The 19,337-nt window shown below is 40.5% G+C and overlaps 1 protein-coding gene and 1 long non-coding RNA gene across 2 annotated transcripts in view; both read left to right on the top strand.

Moving 5' to 3' along the window:
• LOC119428873 overlaps positions 1-10,158 on the top strand; it is a 15,589-nt gene extending 5,431 nt beyond the window's left edge. The window contains exons 2-3 of the long non-coding RNA XR_005187724.1: positions 6,214-6,277; positions 10,098-10,158. This is a non-coding gene — a long non-coding RNA (uncharacterized LOC119428873). The remainder of the gene's footprint in view (positions 1-6,213; positions 6,278-10,097) is intronic.
• A 1,759-nt stretch (positions 10,159-11,917) lies between these two features.
• The window catches only part of LOC119429045, a 9,954-nt gene continuing 2,534 nt past the window's right edge, over positions 11,918-19,337 (top strand). Inside the window, exon 1 of the mRNA XM_037696762.1 lies at positions 11,918-13,496. Coding sequence (XP_037552690.1) covers positions 11,964-13,496 — 1,533 coding nt within the window. The 5' untranslated portion in view covers positions 11,918-11,963. The remainder of the gene's footprint in view (positions 13,497-19,337) is intronic.

Below are 19,337 nucleotides of genomic sequence, written 5' to 3'. Positions count from 1 at the left end.
TCCTCCGGCTGGGCGATAAAACACACACACACACACACACACGCACAAAGAGCCTGGTTTTGTGTGTCAGTGTGTGCGTGTTTAGCTGGAATGTGTGAAGCAGAATCCGCTGAGAAAATGTGACCTGAAAAAGAATCCTGCACTTTTTAAAACTGGTCCTCTGTGTGTTTGAGATTCACCTGAATTTCACCTCAAATTTGTCCTAAAATGTGTTTTATGGTGTTTTGTGTGTAAGTTGGGATGATGTGTAATAAAACAGAATGCAATGATTTGCAAATCTCAAACCCATATTTTATTCACAATGGGACATAATAAACATAATGAGCAGTTAAAATCATACACTGTACCAAGTACGTTTGTCTTTTGTTAGTGTTTTATTGACTGTCCTCGAAGCCCGAGGTCATTGTTTCAGCCTGAAACCAATAGAATGCCCACTCCGGGTCTGATAGCCTCAGGTGGAGGAGTTTAAGTATCTGGGCGTCATATTTACGATTGATGGTAGGATGGAACGGGAGTTAGATCGACAGATTTCGTCCTCAGTAACAAGGACGTTGCTCCGGTTAGTTGTGGTGAAGATGTAGTTGACAGAAATGGCAAAACTTGTCTTACTGATCTGTCTATGTTAAAACTCTCACCTATCGTTACGAGGTTTGGATCACGTCCAAAAGAACCAGATCTTGGATGCAAGCGTCAGAAATTAGCCTCTTTTGTAGGGAGACCAGGATCTAGCTTCGAGATAGGGTGAGGAGCTCTGTCATCTGGGGTGAGCTCAGGTAGAGACGCTGCTCCTTTGTATCAAAAGAAGTCAGTTGTGTTGGCATCTGATTAGGATGCCTCTTGGACTCCTCCCTTTGGAGGTTTTCCAGGCACGTCCCACTGGGAAAAAGCTTTGGGGCAGGGCCAGAGCTCTCTGAAGGGATTGTATATCCTCACTGGCCTGGGAACATCTTGGGGTCCCCCAGGAGGAGCTGGAGAGTGTCGCTGGGGAGAGGAATACTGGTTTTCTCTATAGGACATGTTGCCACTGTGACCAGACTACAGACTACATATAAGCAATGGAAAATGTAGACGGAGAGCCATACCATTTTTGGAGAATAAAAAAAAAGATAATTTGATGGCAGCAACACGTCTATTTAAAGTTGTTACAGGAGTAACCAAAAGCTCTAAAAGTAAGTGGTATGAATAAGAAACAGCTAGAGGAGCATTTAACAACTAAAGGTTAATTGCTAACAGGTCCGTAAAAGGACTGGGTATAAAAAGGCTGAATCTCTCAAAAGTAAATGTGGTTCACTAGTCTGAAAAACTGTCTAAGAAAAGTGACACAATTCCAGAATTATATTCCTCAACAGAAAATTGCTGGACTTTAAATTAGAGCCTGACCGATACAGAAATTTTGGTTATTGCTGATACTGATATTGGGAGGGTCAGGCAGTTGCCAATAACCGATATAATGGCTGAAATCTTTTTAGCTCTGTCCACCCCCATGAACTTTAGAAAGCAGCGAATGGAGCGGGGTTGGTTTATTTAGTACAGCTGTTAGCAACCATGAAGCTAAGCAAATCAGATCCATGCTATACGTAGTCCCACAGTAGGTTTAGAAGTGGTGCACGGCTCATAAAAACAGTCTTCCTAACGTGCATTCACATTTTCTATTCTCCACAATTCACCATAAAGTAAGTCTGTTACAAAAATATACATTAAATAAAGAAACACCCTTCCCTATTCATTCTTTACAGTCAGTCACGTATGGTGAACGCCTAATTAGTATTGACCACAGCAGTGTTTTTTTCTTCGTAGAGATGTAAAGATTTCAGACAAACAATGCATTTAATTTATGATGACAAAGGTAATGTTACTAACACAGGATGTCTTCAGTTTGGAAGCTCAATCCAACAGGACTGTTTGCTATAACTACTGACAACGGGGCTAATGTCAAGAAGGCGGTGCAACTGAACACTAATGTTAGCTTGCTAACTTGAGAGGCGCGTCGCTTATGACAAGCAGGTTGGAGGATTGAAGATAATTTATTATTGTTGATTTTTTTTAATTTGCCAGATCATTTAACATAAACTTACCATGCTCTGTTCTACAAAATATGCCACACAGTTGCTCCCTGCTTCGTCTGCCCTGAAAGTGAAACTTAAGTGAACGGCCATGACTTGAAAGCAGACATCATGCACCCTCTGCTGGATACATTGTACAATTACAGCTGGTTCCCAGCATTATAGGCATGAAAATTAGAAGTGTTTATAACGGTGCATAGTGGGACAATTATCACTGATACGATAGGTCCCCAAACATCTATATCAGCCTAAAATTTCTGCCCTACCAATATATCGATCTGGCTGTAATTGAAATATCCTATAATCTATAGCTTATAATATCTGTATAAGATTTAAAGAATCTGGAAAAATATTTGAGCTCAAAGGTTAAGGCTACAAGTCAGTATTGGGTAGTTGTGTTCTTCAGACCCTCGGGGAATACTGCATTAAAATGGGTCTCATTCTAATCTGGACATCACTGCATGGGTTTAGGAACACTTCCACAAATTATTGTCTGTAAACACAGCTCACTGTGCCATCCAAAAATGCCAGTTAATATTCTATCACACAAAAAGAAGCTATATGAATAGCATCCAGAAATGCCGTTGTCTTCGCCAAACCAAAGTTCATTTAAAATGAGCTGAGGCAAAGTGGAACACTGTTCTGCGCTAAGATCGATTCAAATCTGATGTTCATTTTGAAACTTAGGACCATACATACTAAAGAGGAAAGGGATGAGCCAGCCTGTCATCAGCACTCGGTTCAAAATCCTGTCTTTCTGATGGTTTGGCGGCACATTGGTGCCTCTAGCATGTGCAGCTTACACTTCTGTAAAGACACTATTAATGCAGAACGGTATGCACAGGTTTTGAAACATCTGCTCCTATTCAACAAAAGTCCATTAAAGAAGAGCCCGGACTATTGAACAGTTAAATTCTTCCATCAGACAAGAATGGGACAACATTCACTTCCAAAAACCTCCACTAATTCTCTCAGGTCTTAAATGTTTACAAACCATTCTGATGCATTCTCAATTATCCAGGTAGATAAATCTTTGTTGAAATGTTTTGCCTTTTATCCAGAAGACTTCTTCAGTCAACAAACTCAAGTTCAAGTTCAAGAATCTTTATTATCCCCAAGGGGCAATTTGTTTCACAGTCAGTAGGCACACAAAACATCCATACTAGACAAGACATTGAGACATTAAAATAACAATACATTAAATAATCACTGTTTGTTGAGAAGCCCGATCACTACAGGGATGAACTGAGTTTTTCAGTCTGTTCAGCCTACATCTGGGCAGCAAATACCTGCGTCCAGATGGAAGAAACCTGAACTCACCATGGAGTGGGTGATCAGGATCTGCCAGAATCAGCCTGGCCCTTGTTCACTGACCTCACCTTGTGCAGGTCAGTGAGATTTGCTGGCATAGCCCTGGCATCAACCTTATAAGCAGCACTTTTGCATAGCAGATCAACCTGTTTTCTGGTGACAGCCAAAACAATCAAGACCATCAGTCTAATGACCAATCGTTAGTGCCCTGATGGCAGCTTGCTAAACAATTAGAAGGTTTTGATGTTTCTACGATATTTTATGGAAGAAATACAAGACGTTAAAATGAGCCTTCACTTCCTGTTTGTAAGAGAAAATTCTGGGCTTCGATATAATGCAAGTCAACGGGAGTTTGGGTGTGTGCATTTTGACCTCTGGGGGGATTTGAGAGAAACTAACAGTCGTATAGCAGAAAGAGACACACAGAGATATTAGACAAAATGTTTACATTTGGATATGTAAACTGTAGAAGAAAGGTAACAACTGAGGTAATAAGAGTTTATTGCAAACTGTAGGAAAGTCAAATTTTTAAATACCACATAAAACAGGTTGCTACGCAAGCGGTCATCAAGACACTAACGATCAGTCGTTAGGCTGATGGTCCTCCTTTTGTATGAGAACAACTAGTCTTGGCTGTCACCAACAACCTGGTTGATCATCTATGAGAAGATGCTGCCTATAAGACTGTTTGTTGCAGCTCCTTAGACTGAAGAAACCCTTTGAATAAAAGACAAAACTTTTCAACACAGAAGAATCAGTCCAGAGGACCTTGCTCAACCTTGTTAGATTTGCAAACTGTTGTTGCAAGAAAAGAGTGGAGGCTTTACAACCCTTTACAGATATTTTACTGTTATCTAATTCAAAATTACCATATTTTCCCAACAACAAAAAAAAAATCAAAGCATGCCTCGGTTTTAACGTGTTCACTATGTTCCATTAAACTGCAGTTGATGAGATATTCAAAGTCTTCACAATTGTGAATGAATATTTTTCTTATTAATCTTATTGTTCCACAATTTTAATAGTTTTCTAGACCAGTGAACCCCTGCCCATCTTTACTTCAAAAAATACTATTCTGTTATCAATAAAAAAAGCTTTATGAGAATTGCAAATTATTGCATTTTTTTCTTGCTTGGTGGAAGGCAGACGCGTTGTCCTCTGCTCCATCCCTTGCGCCGTCACTGCTTTGCTCTTTGTCTTGTGAACCTTTTCAGAGTCCCTTTTTTGCAAACCTTCTGAATTGTAATCATGGATTTGATCAGCTGAAACGATCTCAATGAAATCAATCAATTTTACTCATCAGGCCTCTTACCTCGCAGCACGGTGGCGCAACTGGTAGAGCTGCTGCCTCTCAGTGAGCAGGTCCCTGGTTCAAATCTTGGTCCAAGGGCCTTTCTGGGTGGAGTTTGCATGTTCTCTACGTGCATGCGTGGGTTTTCTCGGGGTACTCCGGTTTCCTCCCACAGACCAAAAACATGCATGTTAGGCTGATTGGTTACTCTAAATTGTCTCTAGGTGTGAGTGAGAGAGTGAATGGTTGTTTGTCTCGTTTGTCTCTATGTGGCCCTGTGATGGACTTGCGACCCATCCAGGGTGTACCCTGCCCCTAGCACAGTGATTGCTGTACATGGGCACTGGCGATCCCAGTGACCCAAAATGGAAGAAGCAGGTAAAAGATAATGGATGGATGGATGGATGGATGGCCTCTTACCTCAACGGAAACAATTGGATCTATGATAACTGGATTTTACTCTTTGGAGTTGGTGGAAATCTGGATTGTCGATAAATTGTGGAGAATGTGCAGATCTTGGCAGCACTCAGAATATGTGTGAACTATATGTGATGCTGTGTCAAGCTGAGCAGGCTGATCCTTATCAGGACTGTGGAACTTTGGCAGTGGCCACAAGCGGTTGGAAGGAATAAATCTTGGAGAAGTTGTAAGATCGACTTGATGCAAGTAATCAAATTTGGCTGTTTGGAGTCACCATGAGAGAATGTACTAGCGAGATTGTTAAGGCAGACACGGAAATTTACAAGTTTAGCCTGACCCAAAACAATGGGATATCTGAATCTGGACCTGGCCTTGGAAGGCGGACTATCTCAAAGTTCTCTTTTGGATGTTATGGAAACAAAGACACACTGTTTCCCCTCCCCCTTCCTTCCCCAAGGTTGTGGACCTGTGACAGAGCTCAACCGAGCTGGCTGATAAACAAACCCCTCTTATCAGGACTATGGCTGGGGTTGGGTGCTCTGGACTGTGTTGTGCTACGACCTTCCCTCAAACTCTATACCTCCACTGGCCTCCCTCACCTCCCCTGGCACAGCAACCTAGGAGATGCAAAGGCAGCAAGGGCTGCATCGCTCACCTGGCAGCCGTGCTGGGACCCCCGTCCCCTACCCGCTCCATACGCATATGTATTATGTCCATTTATGTTGCTTTGCTGTGGTAGATTTTTTTGATGCCTCAAACCACGCCCTGTCAATGACACTGTGAGGGATCTTTTTTTTAATACCTCTCTCCGTATGCTTTCTCCCCTTTTTCTCATCTAAGCAACAGGGGCAGTGCATCGTAGAAGCTGCAGCCCCCTGTACACTTCTGTCCATCTTTAGGACGGCTGTACGGAAAGTAGTTTTGTTGTACTTCACTGTGCAAGGATAATAAAAGCATTCTGATTCTGATTCTGATTTTTATTTTATTTTTTTTACACTTTACAAAATGTATTCAGAAATTGTTTTTTGCTTCATGGATTCATGGATCTTTTATATGGATAAAAAATGTTCAGAAACTTCAGTGTTGTTTGATTCTGATTTGTTTGTGGTTGTTTCTTTCTGCCTGCAGAAATGGTGGGCTGATCGGTGTATACGAGGTTCCAGAACCCACAGAAAGACCGGCCCACAGCATGGTGAGGTTAAACATGGGGGTCCCACCTACTGGCAATTTTGTCTCCTTTGAGGTTTCTGCCACAGACCTGAAGCTCATTTTTGAAACTTACTTTTCAAGATTGTTTTTATGGGAAACAGATGCTCTAACATATTAAGTATGAGGATACAAATATGCAAAAGTCGTATAGGGAGGCTGTACACTTAACAGATGTTGTGTAGTTGTGCAGTTTTTACCACAAACTTTTGTCTCAGTGTAACTGATGTAAAAAAAAAAAAAAACTTGGATGTACCAAATGTCACATCATGTGAAGAAAATCTGCACAGTTTACCATCTAATATGTCCACTGAAATTATCCACAAAATGTTGCTTTAAAAAAGATTAAACACAAAATAGTGTTTTAATCAAACTTTAGTTTTCTAAGGAATCTATTCTTTGCTCAAATCAAATATGTTCACTATGACTGTCCTTTAGGAGTTCCACAAGACTCCACTTTTGGCCCAGTTCAGTTTATATTTCATATATAAACAATTAAATATATGTGTTCCTAAATATTATTGTCCTCGTGTATGTAGATGATACTGCTATTTTTACTCAAGGGAAAACAAAATGTAAAACCTGAATCTGAGGTTAAACTCAAGTTAATCACTAAAAAATAAAAACATAGCATTGCTTGAAAGAATGCATATAATTTGTTTGTTGGAAAAAAGACAGCCATTTTGGTCAATTTTATAATACCATTACACATGATCACTTACTGCTTAGAGTTGGTTTATTAGTTTATCAGGGACAGTGTACATTACTGAAGATTAGATAAAAGTAAATGTTCCATATTGAGGCAAAAGGCTATTTTTCATCTGTTGTACTTGGACAGTATGTGTTTGGAATGACTGTCAGCTACTGTCACGCAAAAAATTAAGTACCTATAAAATCTGCTGACATATTCCAGTTTTGTGTTTCTTACAGTCATTCATTCACACAAAACAGTATCTTAACATCTGTAAAACTGGATGTACTGTATTTTCGCCCTTCCTGTATTTTTTTATGGTTCCTAACAGATTGTTTTATCAGATTATTGTTTATAAAAAGCAGAATTTTAAACAAATTACTTCTATTTTTTTTTTGGTTTTATATATGGATTGAAATAATTTGTTGCTGCTCTTGAGTTATCTCAAACTTGGAGATTAATTTTTTTTTTCAGTTGCACTTTTTACTCTTATTAATTATCTCCTCATGTTGACTTTACAACCAGAACGATGAAAACCCTCCACCTCATCCTCCTCCTCCTCTCATGCGGCCACCCAACTGTCTGGATAATTTCCTAATGACCCTGCGGCTGCTAGCCAATCAAAGAGGCCACACGACGCTGTGTGACAGGAAATTCAATTAGGTTGCACCCTTGTCCTCCTTGACTGTGTGTGTGATGCTTCCTCTCCCTCGTCTTCCTCCTCTGTTTTCTGGATCTGAGGAGGGAAAGTGAAGGAGTAGCTCCAGGCATTGACTGTCATGCAGGAATACCAACAAAGAGAAAATAAATGAAAACAAATATGTTTTTTTCCTCATGATAGGAAAACAATACACAAGTTTTATGTTTTCAAATTCTTAAAAAAAAAAAAAAAAAAACTATTTTTTTTTATTATTTAAATTTGTCTCTGATAAATGGATTTAATCCCACAGATTATAAATATTTGAAAGTCTTTGTGAAACTGTCATTAAAATGTTAAACACAACTAGTTTCTGCAGAAATGTTGAAGTTGGAGCTATGTTGGAACCATCCATTAATATTTATCTCTTAAGCCCAAGAGGAATTCAGGGTTTCCTTTGCAATATTCTGAGAGGCAGACTCTTATTTTGAAGAGTATCTCCAGGTTCAAACATCTTCCTGTTTGCATTTTCTGTTTTTCCTGAATTTAAATTCTGAATCCTGCCAACCCTGATGTAATCCTCCTGAACATCATGATGATTGTAGAAACCCGAAAAGCTTGCTGGGTATTGTATAAAAGTCAGAATCTGCTGAGACACCAGTTGCCACGGTGATTCCCACCTTTTTGAAGGAGCAGAAAGAGGTGGGGCAGCATCCAGCAGCGCTTTACGCCAGAAACAGTTAAAAGTAAGCCTCAGACAATCTAGTGGGAAAATGTAGTCGCCTCAAGAACGTTTTAACCTGTGAGCAGCAGCAGGTTTTAATGGTCACACATGAATGTTTAGACAACTGAACGTTATTCATTCAACCTTTATTCATACAAGTTAATCCCATTGACCCTCGGGGACTCATTTGCAAGAGAGACCTGATTTTAACAAATAGTGATGACAACAGTAGACAATAATAAAAAGCATAAAAATTGAGAAGAACAAATAAAAGAAAATGGTGTCAAAATACTTAAAAACAGCTAGGTTGTAAAGGGATGTAGAAAACTAAAAACAAGAGTATGTCTGCCTTGGTTTTTGCCTTGAACTTAGCAGATGTTTGAAGCCACTTAGAGAGGTCAAGATAGAGAGCTTCAGATATTTTTGTAAGATATTCCAGGAAACGGGAGCGGAGTAGAAGAAGACCCTTTTACCTAGTTCAGTTCGCACTGAGGGAACACTGCAGGTAATAATGTCCCGAGAGCGCACGTTGTAGCTGCACTCACACAGTGACATGTAGGAGGAGATGTAAAAAGGCAACAGACCAAGAAGTGATTTAAAGATGAAAATGTACCAGTGGGAGCGTCTACGTGAAATTATTGATGACCAGTTAACCAGTGAATACAGGGTGCAATGGTGGATACGGTAGTTACAGCCAGTTATGAATCTTAGCACATCGTGATAGACAGCGTCCAACATCTGCAGGGTGCTTGTTATAGTGACATTATTAGATTCTAAGCCAAACAATCTGTAGTAAAATCTTCAAATATAATCTAAACACTAACTGTGTAAAAGCTTTCAGAGATCTGAATACGCCAGTTCAGTCATGTAAAATTAAACTTTTTACAAATTGTTTAAACTTGGATTGTAATTTCTGCCGTGAAGTCTATTTGAGGTGTAGAATTCCAAAGTGGGCTGGATATTATCACTTTCTATGTTACCAAATGTCAGAGCTCACTGTTCCTGATTAAGATGCAAGTATACGTTGATGTAAGTTGCAAGTTTTTGTATATTTTGTTTTGGTTTTTCTTGAAAATTGTGGGAAAAAGTTTGAGTCGTGACAAAACCAAAAAATTGTGGATGAATTGTAATAACGTTTTTTCACTTCTCTTCAGTTGATAGTCTTAATGAGTTGAACTATATCACAGAATAAATCACTTCCTGTATATTCTTTGTTGTGGTCTTTAAATCTTACCAAAACTATCTACACACTTCTTAGCAATCAGAGCTGCTCCAAGTTTTCACTGCAACTGAAGTGAACTTTCACAATTTTCGTCACCAATCAGACCTAGTTATCATCTAAAATAATTTCCACAAACAAGTTGACAGAAAACCCTTTTTCACCAAAGTTCCTACCATTCTGGATGCTTATAATGGTCTAGATTACTAGTTCTCCAGACTTTCTGAAGGTCTTTGAAAATTTTCCTTTGAACATTTTCACTAATTTTCTGGCAAAGTCAAAAGAAAATGTTCAAAAAATCTTGTCCACTTGATTAAAGTAAATAGTACAGGAAAATGTGCCTCCTTGAAAAGACAATCAAAAAAAAAATAGAAGTGGATCAGGGCTGTAAGTGGATTATTTGCTGGTATACTCGGGTATTTCATTTGATGTCGTGATCTTTAAGTTGGTCAAAAGATCAAATTTCATTTTGTCAGTAAATAATCCTGTATTGGTTATAAGACTGCAAAACTTACTTTGACTTTCCATGTTTCAGGTAGATGCCAGCACAGCTTACAGAATGAACCCACTTGCAGCCCTCAGCATCGATCAAAACTCTTTGGTAGGAGAAAATCTCCGCCTCCCTGGGAGAATCTTCTACCCTGGCATCCTCCCTCTGTCTGTACAAAAACCTCAAGAGCCTGGCACTGCTGTCCGACTAGGTTATGACCTTCTGTACAAGCCAGATGGACCCCTTCTGGAAGGCCAGAAAACTGCAAATGGTTGTGTTGAACTTTATAAAAGTCCACCTGCAGGTCTGCAGAAACCTCTGCTTATTCCTGCTGCAGAAGGTGATGGCATGGGATTGAACAGTCACATTGTACCTGTTGACAAGCAGTCAGAACTGGGCTTGAATGCTACTGGTAACTTTGTAAGAGTGCCCTGGATCAGTCCTTATGGAGATGCTTCAATGTACCCTTTCCTGGACATGGCTTATAAGGCCTCTTTCTTGTCTCAGTCATCACCCTTCATCCAGCAGCAACTGGTATATCAGTCTTTGTGTGCCACAGGAAGTCCTGCAGCTGGAAACGAGAGACTGTTGTTTGTTCCTCCTTATAATCTGGCCAATATTGCCTCCTCACTGGGTCCTCAAATCAGAATGTCCACAGCCAATCCTGCTCCTGTTGTCCTTTCACCATTGCCATGTAGTCAGGACAAGGCCTTGCAAGGCCTTGGACCACGGTTACATCAAGAACCTTCTGCCTTTAATTCCAGTACACAGATCCACCAAGAACCCCAGGCTCTAAACCATACTGAGCGACATGTGGGCAGCAGAGGAGAAAAGACTTGTCAGACAAGTTCTACAAAGACTACGCTTATCAGTGGTGCTCACATTAACTCTACTTCAGTTTCCCAGCCTGCATGCTCAGTTCCCCCACTGAAGTCCCTCAGCAATGTCTCTATAGATCTTCAGAAACCTCTTTACAAGAGTGCCACCTCTGCGTCTCACCCCTTCTACATGAACTCCCAGCACAGTTCTTCCATGCACTCAAGCAGCAACAAAACCAAAGATGCCAGTTCAAACAGTCGTAACATAGAAGCTTCTTCAAATATGTTACTGGACAGAACCTTACCTCAGAAGGCCACCAAAAACTCCAGAGAAAAAACAGACTCTGCTAAAAAGTTCAAAGCATATTCATCTAAGGTTGAGGCACTGACCAAGTTAGGGTATTTACCATCATCTGATTGCAAGTTACTCAATCAGGACCAGCACCTCAAGGAGGGACAATCCCCATCCTTTAACTTATCAACCAAGACCTCAAATAATGATACAATCTGCACTGCACCTTCTACGGGGGTGACTTTAGGTCCTATTACCTTAGACTATAACATTTGCTCCCAAACTGCTACCAGAAGTAAAGTTGATGGAACTCCTCATCAGCAGAAGCCCCAAGACTCACCTGGGTCTGCAACTGGTCAGTCAACCAATAGCAGCAGTCATACCTCAAGAGGACAACTTTCTGCAAATCTACCAAAATTAAAAGCTGATCGTCCTCGGATTCTTCCTGCTGAGTATGAAAAAGGAAGTGTCAAAGAGGGAGCTTCTTCTGGAAAACTGGGTACAACTATTTCAAAACCTAGGGCACCAGAGAGACAGTCTTCTTCTCCAGAGTCTCAAACAGAAAACACCTCCAGACAAATCTATGGGGACTCTTATGTTCCTCCTAGTTTAGGTTACAGTAGTCATTACATACCATACTCAGTTGCACAGAATATGTCTGCTCATCAAATGTTGATCCCAAGTAAGGGTCCTTTGTACCCCCATCCACTGTTACTTGGCCGTAATAGCTTTTACCCATCACACATTACACCAAAACATGGCCTCTTGTATGGAGGGCATCCATATCAAAGTTCTGAAAAAATGATTACACCTTCAGTGTCATCCTCTGCAAATCTTAAAAGCAAAGAACAACCAGAGGGCATGTCTAAGGACCAGGAACATTTCAGGAGCCAGGGAAAGCCAGATGTTAACCACTTCCACAGTGATAGAGATAAATCTGTAAACCAAACTTTAAACACATCAGATAAAAACCTTCCTGTTGTTCGAGATGATATAATCTGCATCGACCTGGTGCGTGATGAGGAAGACAAAGATTTTTCCAGCAACAGTCTCAGCTGCACCTCAGAAGCTTCACAAGGCATCAGTGGAGATGATCATAACCAAAACAAAGGCCCATTGCCTCTAAAACCCCTTTGGCTGAGCCAAAGGGCAGAACAAACACTGAGCTTATTGCCCCACTCTACAAATTACACCTCAAGATCACTTTCTCCTACTAGCCAAGAGGTCTCGGAAGACCCACTGAGTCCATTCCCAAACATCCCAGAGGAGCAGACAATGCAATGTGCCCGAACTTCTCCATGGTACTTTACTAGAAAACATAAAACTAGAACCTCTGGAGACTTGACTTGTGATGGAAATGGTGCCACGGATGAAATTAAAACAAATGCTTCAGACAATGAACTTAACAAATCTCATCAAAGCCCTTCTACAAATGGAAATTCATTAGTTCCCGTTGGCCAGAAAAGTAGCTCCAGTGATGTTAACAACAATATAGGATTAAAATATACAGTCACGAGTCCAAAGAGTTCATTTTACGAAGCCAGTCCTCCTACAGAGAATCCAGTTCACAGCGCTATGTCAGTAGCATGTAAAGATTTCAGTCCTCAGATCTTGTCCTGCAGAAGTTTTAATTCTAAAGTTCCACTTGGAGGAGACATGAATTCCAGGCCTCCTCTATTATGTCCCAACACTGAACCCAGAGACCCCGCATGTACCAGCCCAAACATAAATGCTGATGCACCATGCTGCAGAAATATCAATTTAAGTATGTCAACTTGTGAACCAAAATTTTTCAATTGTTCAACTTGTGGAAATGGAAACTTAGAGGATCCATGTTCAACTAACAACAGTCTCCAGATTACTAATGGTGGAAACAGCAATGCTGTGTGGACAGATGCCAATCTGAGAGGTCCTGCATTTGGAAGAGACTTTAGTAATCCTACCAGTGAAAGTTCCCTCTCAAAGAGCCACCTATCATGTGCAAATAGAAACCTTGGGGTCCATACATATGAAAACAGTTTTACTCTTGGTCAAACCTGCCAGAACATTTTACCTACTAATGAAAGTGTTAACAAGGTCCATGGAAATGTAATCCCAGAAGTTAACAGTGATGATGAAACTATCCTAGCCAATACCAGCTGTGGAAAGGAACAGACAGACTCTAATGTTCAGGATGACCCACGTGAAGAGCCTGGTTGTAGTAAGAACCAGCAGTCAGGCCTGAAGAACAGCATCACCAATTTGTCTGACTATGTGGGCGATTCGTTTAAATATGGGACCTCAGAGATTTGCACAGATGTTGGCGAACTGGACCAAGACCAAAGAGCTCTACAGGTAAGATTTTTTTTTAATTGTTTTGTTCCTTCATTGATCAGTAAATTCTTAACAAACTGGGGAAAGCAAATCTAATTTTCTCTGTAGTGATCATTCCAAAGCTCTGGCCTGTTTGGTTTCATTTTCTGATATTGACTTTTTTTTTTAACTCGCTGTTCATTAATTCATTTAACTCTCTGAAAGGAAATAGACTTCACTATGATCATTTAACACATAAAGGGTATTTATTTTAATCTGGTTTTACATCCAGAATTTAAACTTAGAGACTGATGGCAAGACTAGGAAACATTGTTTTATAAGGTCACAGTTTGTATTTATGAAGGTTAAAACAAAAGTTTAGACTTAATGGTATTGTTGTTGTTTGTTGTTTTTGACTCGCAGATAGTCTTCCGTAAGTTCGATCTCATACAACCTAAATCTGAAAAAGTTGGGATGTTGTGTAGATAAAAACCAAATGTCAGGATTTGCAAACCTTATAAACCCTTATTTTATTCACAATGGAACATGGTATTAAAAGTAAAGATTGGTAAGATTTTCCAGTCTGCAACAAACTGTCCAACAATAGTCAACTATTTAATAATAATAAAAAAAGGTTTCTCAGTGGTAAATTGGAAATACTTTGAATACTCTGTGGTTTTGTGGAACATAGTAAACATATCAAATGTTGAAACTTGGAAATTGCACAATTTTTAACAAAAAGTAAGTTAATTTTGAATTGGATGGTATCAACAAGTCTCCTTAAAGTTGTTCCAGATCCATCGTATTTCCATCCTTGATACCAGTTTTAAATGTCTAGGAACTGAGGGGACTGGTTGTTTGCAGTAATGTTGTTCCATTCTTGACTGATGGTGGATTCTAGCTGTTCAACACTCCTGGACCTTCTTAGATTAATCTACCGCTGCAGAGTTTACAGGAATAGATGCTGTATTGCAGTCAGCAGCAGAGTAGAAGCTATCCAGTTTCTTTCTGTACTGCCTCTTGGCTGCTCTGATAGCTTTTCTTGGTCTGTATTGCACTGATTTCTACTATGTTTCATTGCCTGATTAATATGTATGAGACCAAGCAGCATGTGGCGTACCTGACTATTAATCCAGGGCTTCTGGTTATGGAACTTTTCAATTCAATTCAGTTTATTATTTTTTATATAGCGCCAAGTCACAACAGAAGTCATCTCAGGGCACTGAACAGAAACATTCATATACATAAAAAGTAAGTTAACACTATTTATTTGAGGAGCAGACTGCTTTGAATTTAACTTCATCACAGACTCTCATCTTGAGCAAGCATGAAGGCGACAGTAGAAAAGAAAAACTCCCTCATGAGGAAAAAACCTTTAACAGAACCAAGCTCAGGACAAGAGGCCATCTGCTTCAACCGGCTGGGTTTGGTAGGAACAGGAAGGAGGAACAGACACACAATGGCTGGTCAAGAATCACGTTAAGATAGAAATAATACCAAATGAAAACTATTCAATTGTATCAATTAATTTAAGGAAATAAGGTCAATTTGTCCTCCAGTAGTCTAAGCCTATAGCAGCATAACAAGCCAACCCTAACTATAGGATTTATCAAAAAGGAAAGTCTTCAGCCCAGTCTTAAAACTGGATAATGTGTCAGCCTTACGGACAGAAACTGAAAGTTGGCTCCACAAGAGAGGAGCCTGATAACTGAAAGATCCCCCCCCCCCCCCCCAAATTCTGCTTTTGGAAACTCTAGGAACCGCAAGTAAACCTGCAGTTTGAGAGCGATGTGCTCTGAAAATATGGAACAATAAGATCGGTAATATGGAGCTAGGTTGTTGAGGGCTTTGTAGGTTAGAAGTAAGATTTTGAATTCAATTCTGAATTTGACAGGGAGCCAGTGGAGAGAAGCTAACCTAACTTTTGGATTGTACGCTGGGAATAATGTCCATGCACAAGCAGATGTACAGTCAGGCTCAGCATAGTCCTGATCGCTGACAGAAGACTTCTCCAGAGTGGATGCAGTTCTAAACACATGCCAGTTTGTCTGCTCAGAACAGTCCTGCAGGATGCTCTTCAGTTTTTGAGGTTCAGAATTTAGCTTGTTTTGTAAAAAAAAAACAATGTTTGTTTCAGTTTTTGTCTGTAGGCTGGGAACCGAAATAAAGTGGTCCAAGCGTTCAAAGTTGGGGAAGACACAGTCCAGTTCACATCACGTATGTTGCTGTAGACATGGTCCAGTGTGTTCTTGTTACAGGTGGGGTTGTCTGATTGTTGGTATTATTTATGGAAAATCCCTCCATTGCACTGGCTAAAGTCACAGCCGCAGTACAAACAGCATAAGGGTGTCTCGTCTGCCACACGGAGTTTGCCGAAAGCTGCCGCAAAGTTGGCTCATGAGAGGACGTAAGCAGCATCCAGCAGTGAATTCCAGCGATGGATAATGTCAATACAACTCCACATCTGGACAACAAACAGTGTTTGTCAAAGTTTATACATCTCCACACCACCAAGCTGTTAAGAAGCACACATACACACATCTCCTCCGTTGGTGTTGCCTGAGGCGTCAGTCCAATGTTTGTGGACTGAGCCGGGGAGTCTGCAGCTGAACGGAGGACTCCGGGACATTGTCAGAAAGCCAGGTCTCTGTGAAAATCAGAACGCAGCACTCTCTTATTTCCTGCTGTGCTGTGATCCTCGCTCTGTTTGTACAGTTTGTTTTCCATAAACCTTATGTTCACTTGCAAAAAAGATGGGTAGCGATGGTCAGTTGGCCCAAGCTTTTTAACCTTGCGTGAAGCCCTCCTTTTCTCGCCTCGTCGTCGCAGTCTCCAGAGTGCTCTCTTGGGGTCAGCATCCACATTATAGCCTGGTACTGCAGAGCCTTCCTGGGGGTGGGTTTGGGTTGTTGATGGTGGCTGCAGGAATGAACAATGAGTTTCAGCTTGAGTGGTATAAAACCAATAAATTCAGAATGACTGAGTTGGCGATATCCAGCAGTGTCTTGCCTGTTGCTTGTTAGCAGTGCACGGCATTTCTACACGGCTGAAATAGCGAAAAGCACATGGGAAAACACAAAAAAGAAATAAAAGCTGACATTCAAAAGCAGAGTGAGAAAACGTCTGCCATGTGCGCCATCTTGCTTCTTACATGGAGGAAGCGGCGTCAATGTTTCCCCCCCCCCCCCCAAAAAAAAATTCTAATTTGAATTTGTCTGACCACAGAACAGTTTTCCTTTTTTTTTTCCTCATCATTTTTAATTATTTTTGGTCCAAACTGGACGATGTCCACACATGCGTCTTCTTTGCATGGTAGAGATTTATCTGACATTTGTGGATGGTGGTATGACGTCACGCGCACCATTGAGTTTAGATTTGTGAAAGTTTACAAATTTGCACTGTTCGAGTGTTGTCATTGTTAGAGGGAGTAAATGTCATGAGTAAATTTGACATTAGACATAATCCAAGTTGAAGTGCTGCATCATTTTCAGCCCCCTTTTTGATGTCTGCATTTGGTAGCAGGCCAGAATGACAAAGATCATGCAGAATAATGTATTTTAATTCCACAGCAGAAAAAGCTATATGGTCTCTGCAAGTAGGTTTAGGGGGAAAAATATCGGTATTGGTATCGGTTATCGGCCAAATAAGTTTTAATGTATCGGCATATCGGCCAAAAATCCAATATCGTGCATCCCTAGTATGGTGCATTGTTATCAGTTTTAGTTTGTTATGGTGGTGTCATCACCAAATCTCATTCATTCATTCATTCCTGAAGGTTTTGTTGTTAGTTTTTATTTTCAGTCTGTTTGACTTTAGAAATGTTTTGCAATTAAAAAAATAAAAAATCAGGCAGCATGATGGATTAGTGGTTAGTACAATTGCCTCACAGCAAAACGGTCCTGGGTTTAATCCCCAGTTGGACCTGGGGTTTTCCTGTGTGGGGTTTGTTTTGGTGTTTGCACGGGTTTTCTGCAGGTATTTCCATTTCTTCCCACAGTTCAAAAACACGCATGTTAGTCTGCCTTCAGGCCCAGGCCTCCCTTGCAATAGAGATGTATGATCTCAGCAGGATTTGCCTGGTTAAATAAAGGTTAATAATTAATAAAACTCAAAAGTTTGAATTGGCGAAACCTACAAAAAAAAACTCTGAACAGTATCATTTTTAACCAAGCTGTTTGAATACTACAAGATTAAAACCAGAAACAGTCACCAGTTAATCTGGAGCATTTGAAATAATCCCAGTTTTTGTTTCAGAAGCAGGTTGATTACCACATTAAGTTTCACGTTCCTCCGTGATCTGCTGGAAACTCTGCTTGCGGCTCCTGAAGGACAGCGGCGCTCTCATTAACTTGCTCGTCCTTCGCCTCCAGGCGCTGCCGGCTGCAGTGGCAGTGACGGTGGCGGCGGCGGGCGGATCTGTGGGTCGTTTCACAGGCCATTAACTTTTAAAATGGGTTTGTGGTCAGGGCAGAGCGAGGTGTGCGACGAACACCAGCCGGCCACAGGGAGAGGTGGGGGAGGAGCTACACATGGCCGCCATGGTTACCACGTTTCAGCCCAAACTGTTGGATTAAAAAATAACTCGCCTGGTTCGATTTTGAGGTGAAATGACGAGTCTTTTTAGAGGCGTTCGTTGACGTTGCGATGCTAATTATCTTGGTAAAGATTCAGATCTTTTTCGAGGAGAAAGAAAAGACTCTGGTTGTTTCCTGGAGTTGATCTCAGCAGCACCTGGTTTGTGTTTGTTCAGATCAGCGTCATGCGTGTCTGTTCGGAGGAGGCAGTTCTGCTGAGTTTAGGTTGTTTAAAGCTTCCTCTTTGAAAAAAAATGTCCAAAGAGTCGCCTTTGACTCACAGCTGCTGATCTGAACTTCGGACTGAGAAGATGAAGATTCTGTAGGAATTTGATCTCCACAGAGTCCTGGTTAAATAACTCTAATCCAGATCTGCCAAGCCCAAGATGTTTCCTGGAATACTGGAAAGAACATGATTTAATAATGGGTTTTCCTGCCAATAAACTGGTCTTCATGTGTTAAAATGTGTTCCCACCTCAGATTTGCTCCAGTCCCGGGAACAACTTTTGGAATGCATTAAGTTTTTCATGAAATAGAAATAATTCAACAAAATTTAACAAACTGGGAATTTCACAGAACATTTTTAGTACGACAAAGAAATTTGTTTATTAGGTTTTTTTTTAGTCATCCATCTGTTTATCCAACCATCTATCTGTTCATCCATTATCCATCCATCCATCCATAATCATCTGTCCCTCTATCATTCATCATCTGTCTGTCCATCTGTCCATCCAATGATTCATTCATCCATCCATCTATCCATCCATCATCTATCTGTACATCCAACTGTTCATCCATCTGTTTATCCATCCATCTACGCATCCATCTGATCATCTATCAATCTGTTCACCCATTTGTTCATTTTTTCATCCATATTTTTATCTTCCAGCCACCTGTCTGTCCATCCATCATCTGTCTGCTCATCTGTCCATCCAACTTTCATTCATCCATCCATCTATCATCTATCTGTCTGTCCATCCAACCTTCATTCATCCATCCATCCATCATCTATCATTTGTCTGTCCATCTGTCCATCCAACTTTCATCCATCCATCCATCCATCCATCTATTACCATCATCTGTCTGTCCATCCAACTTTCATCCATCCATCCATTTGTCCATTATCATCTGTCTTTCCATCTTTCCATCCAACTTACATCCATCCATACATCCATCCATCTATTACCTATCATCTGTCTGTCTATCCAACTTTCATCCATCCATCCACCCATCCATCCGTTTGTCCATCTATCATCCGTCTTTCCATCTTTCCATCCAGCTTACATCCATTCATCCATCCATCTATCAT

The sequence above is a fragment of the Nematolebias whitei genome, chromosome 23 (genome assembly GCF_014905685.2).
Source record: "Nematolebias whitei isolate Nwh7 chromosome 23, NemWhi1, whole genome shotgun sequence".
NCBI lineage: Eukaryota > Metazoa > Chordata > Actinopteri > Cyprinodontiformes > Rivulidae > Nematolebias > Nematolebias whitei.
The sequence above is the reverse complement of the archived record's forward strand: the minus strand, read 5'-3'. Positions and strand labels throughout refer to the sequence as shown.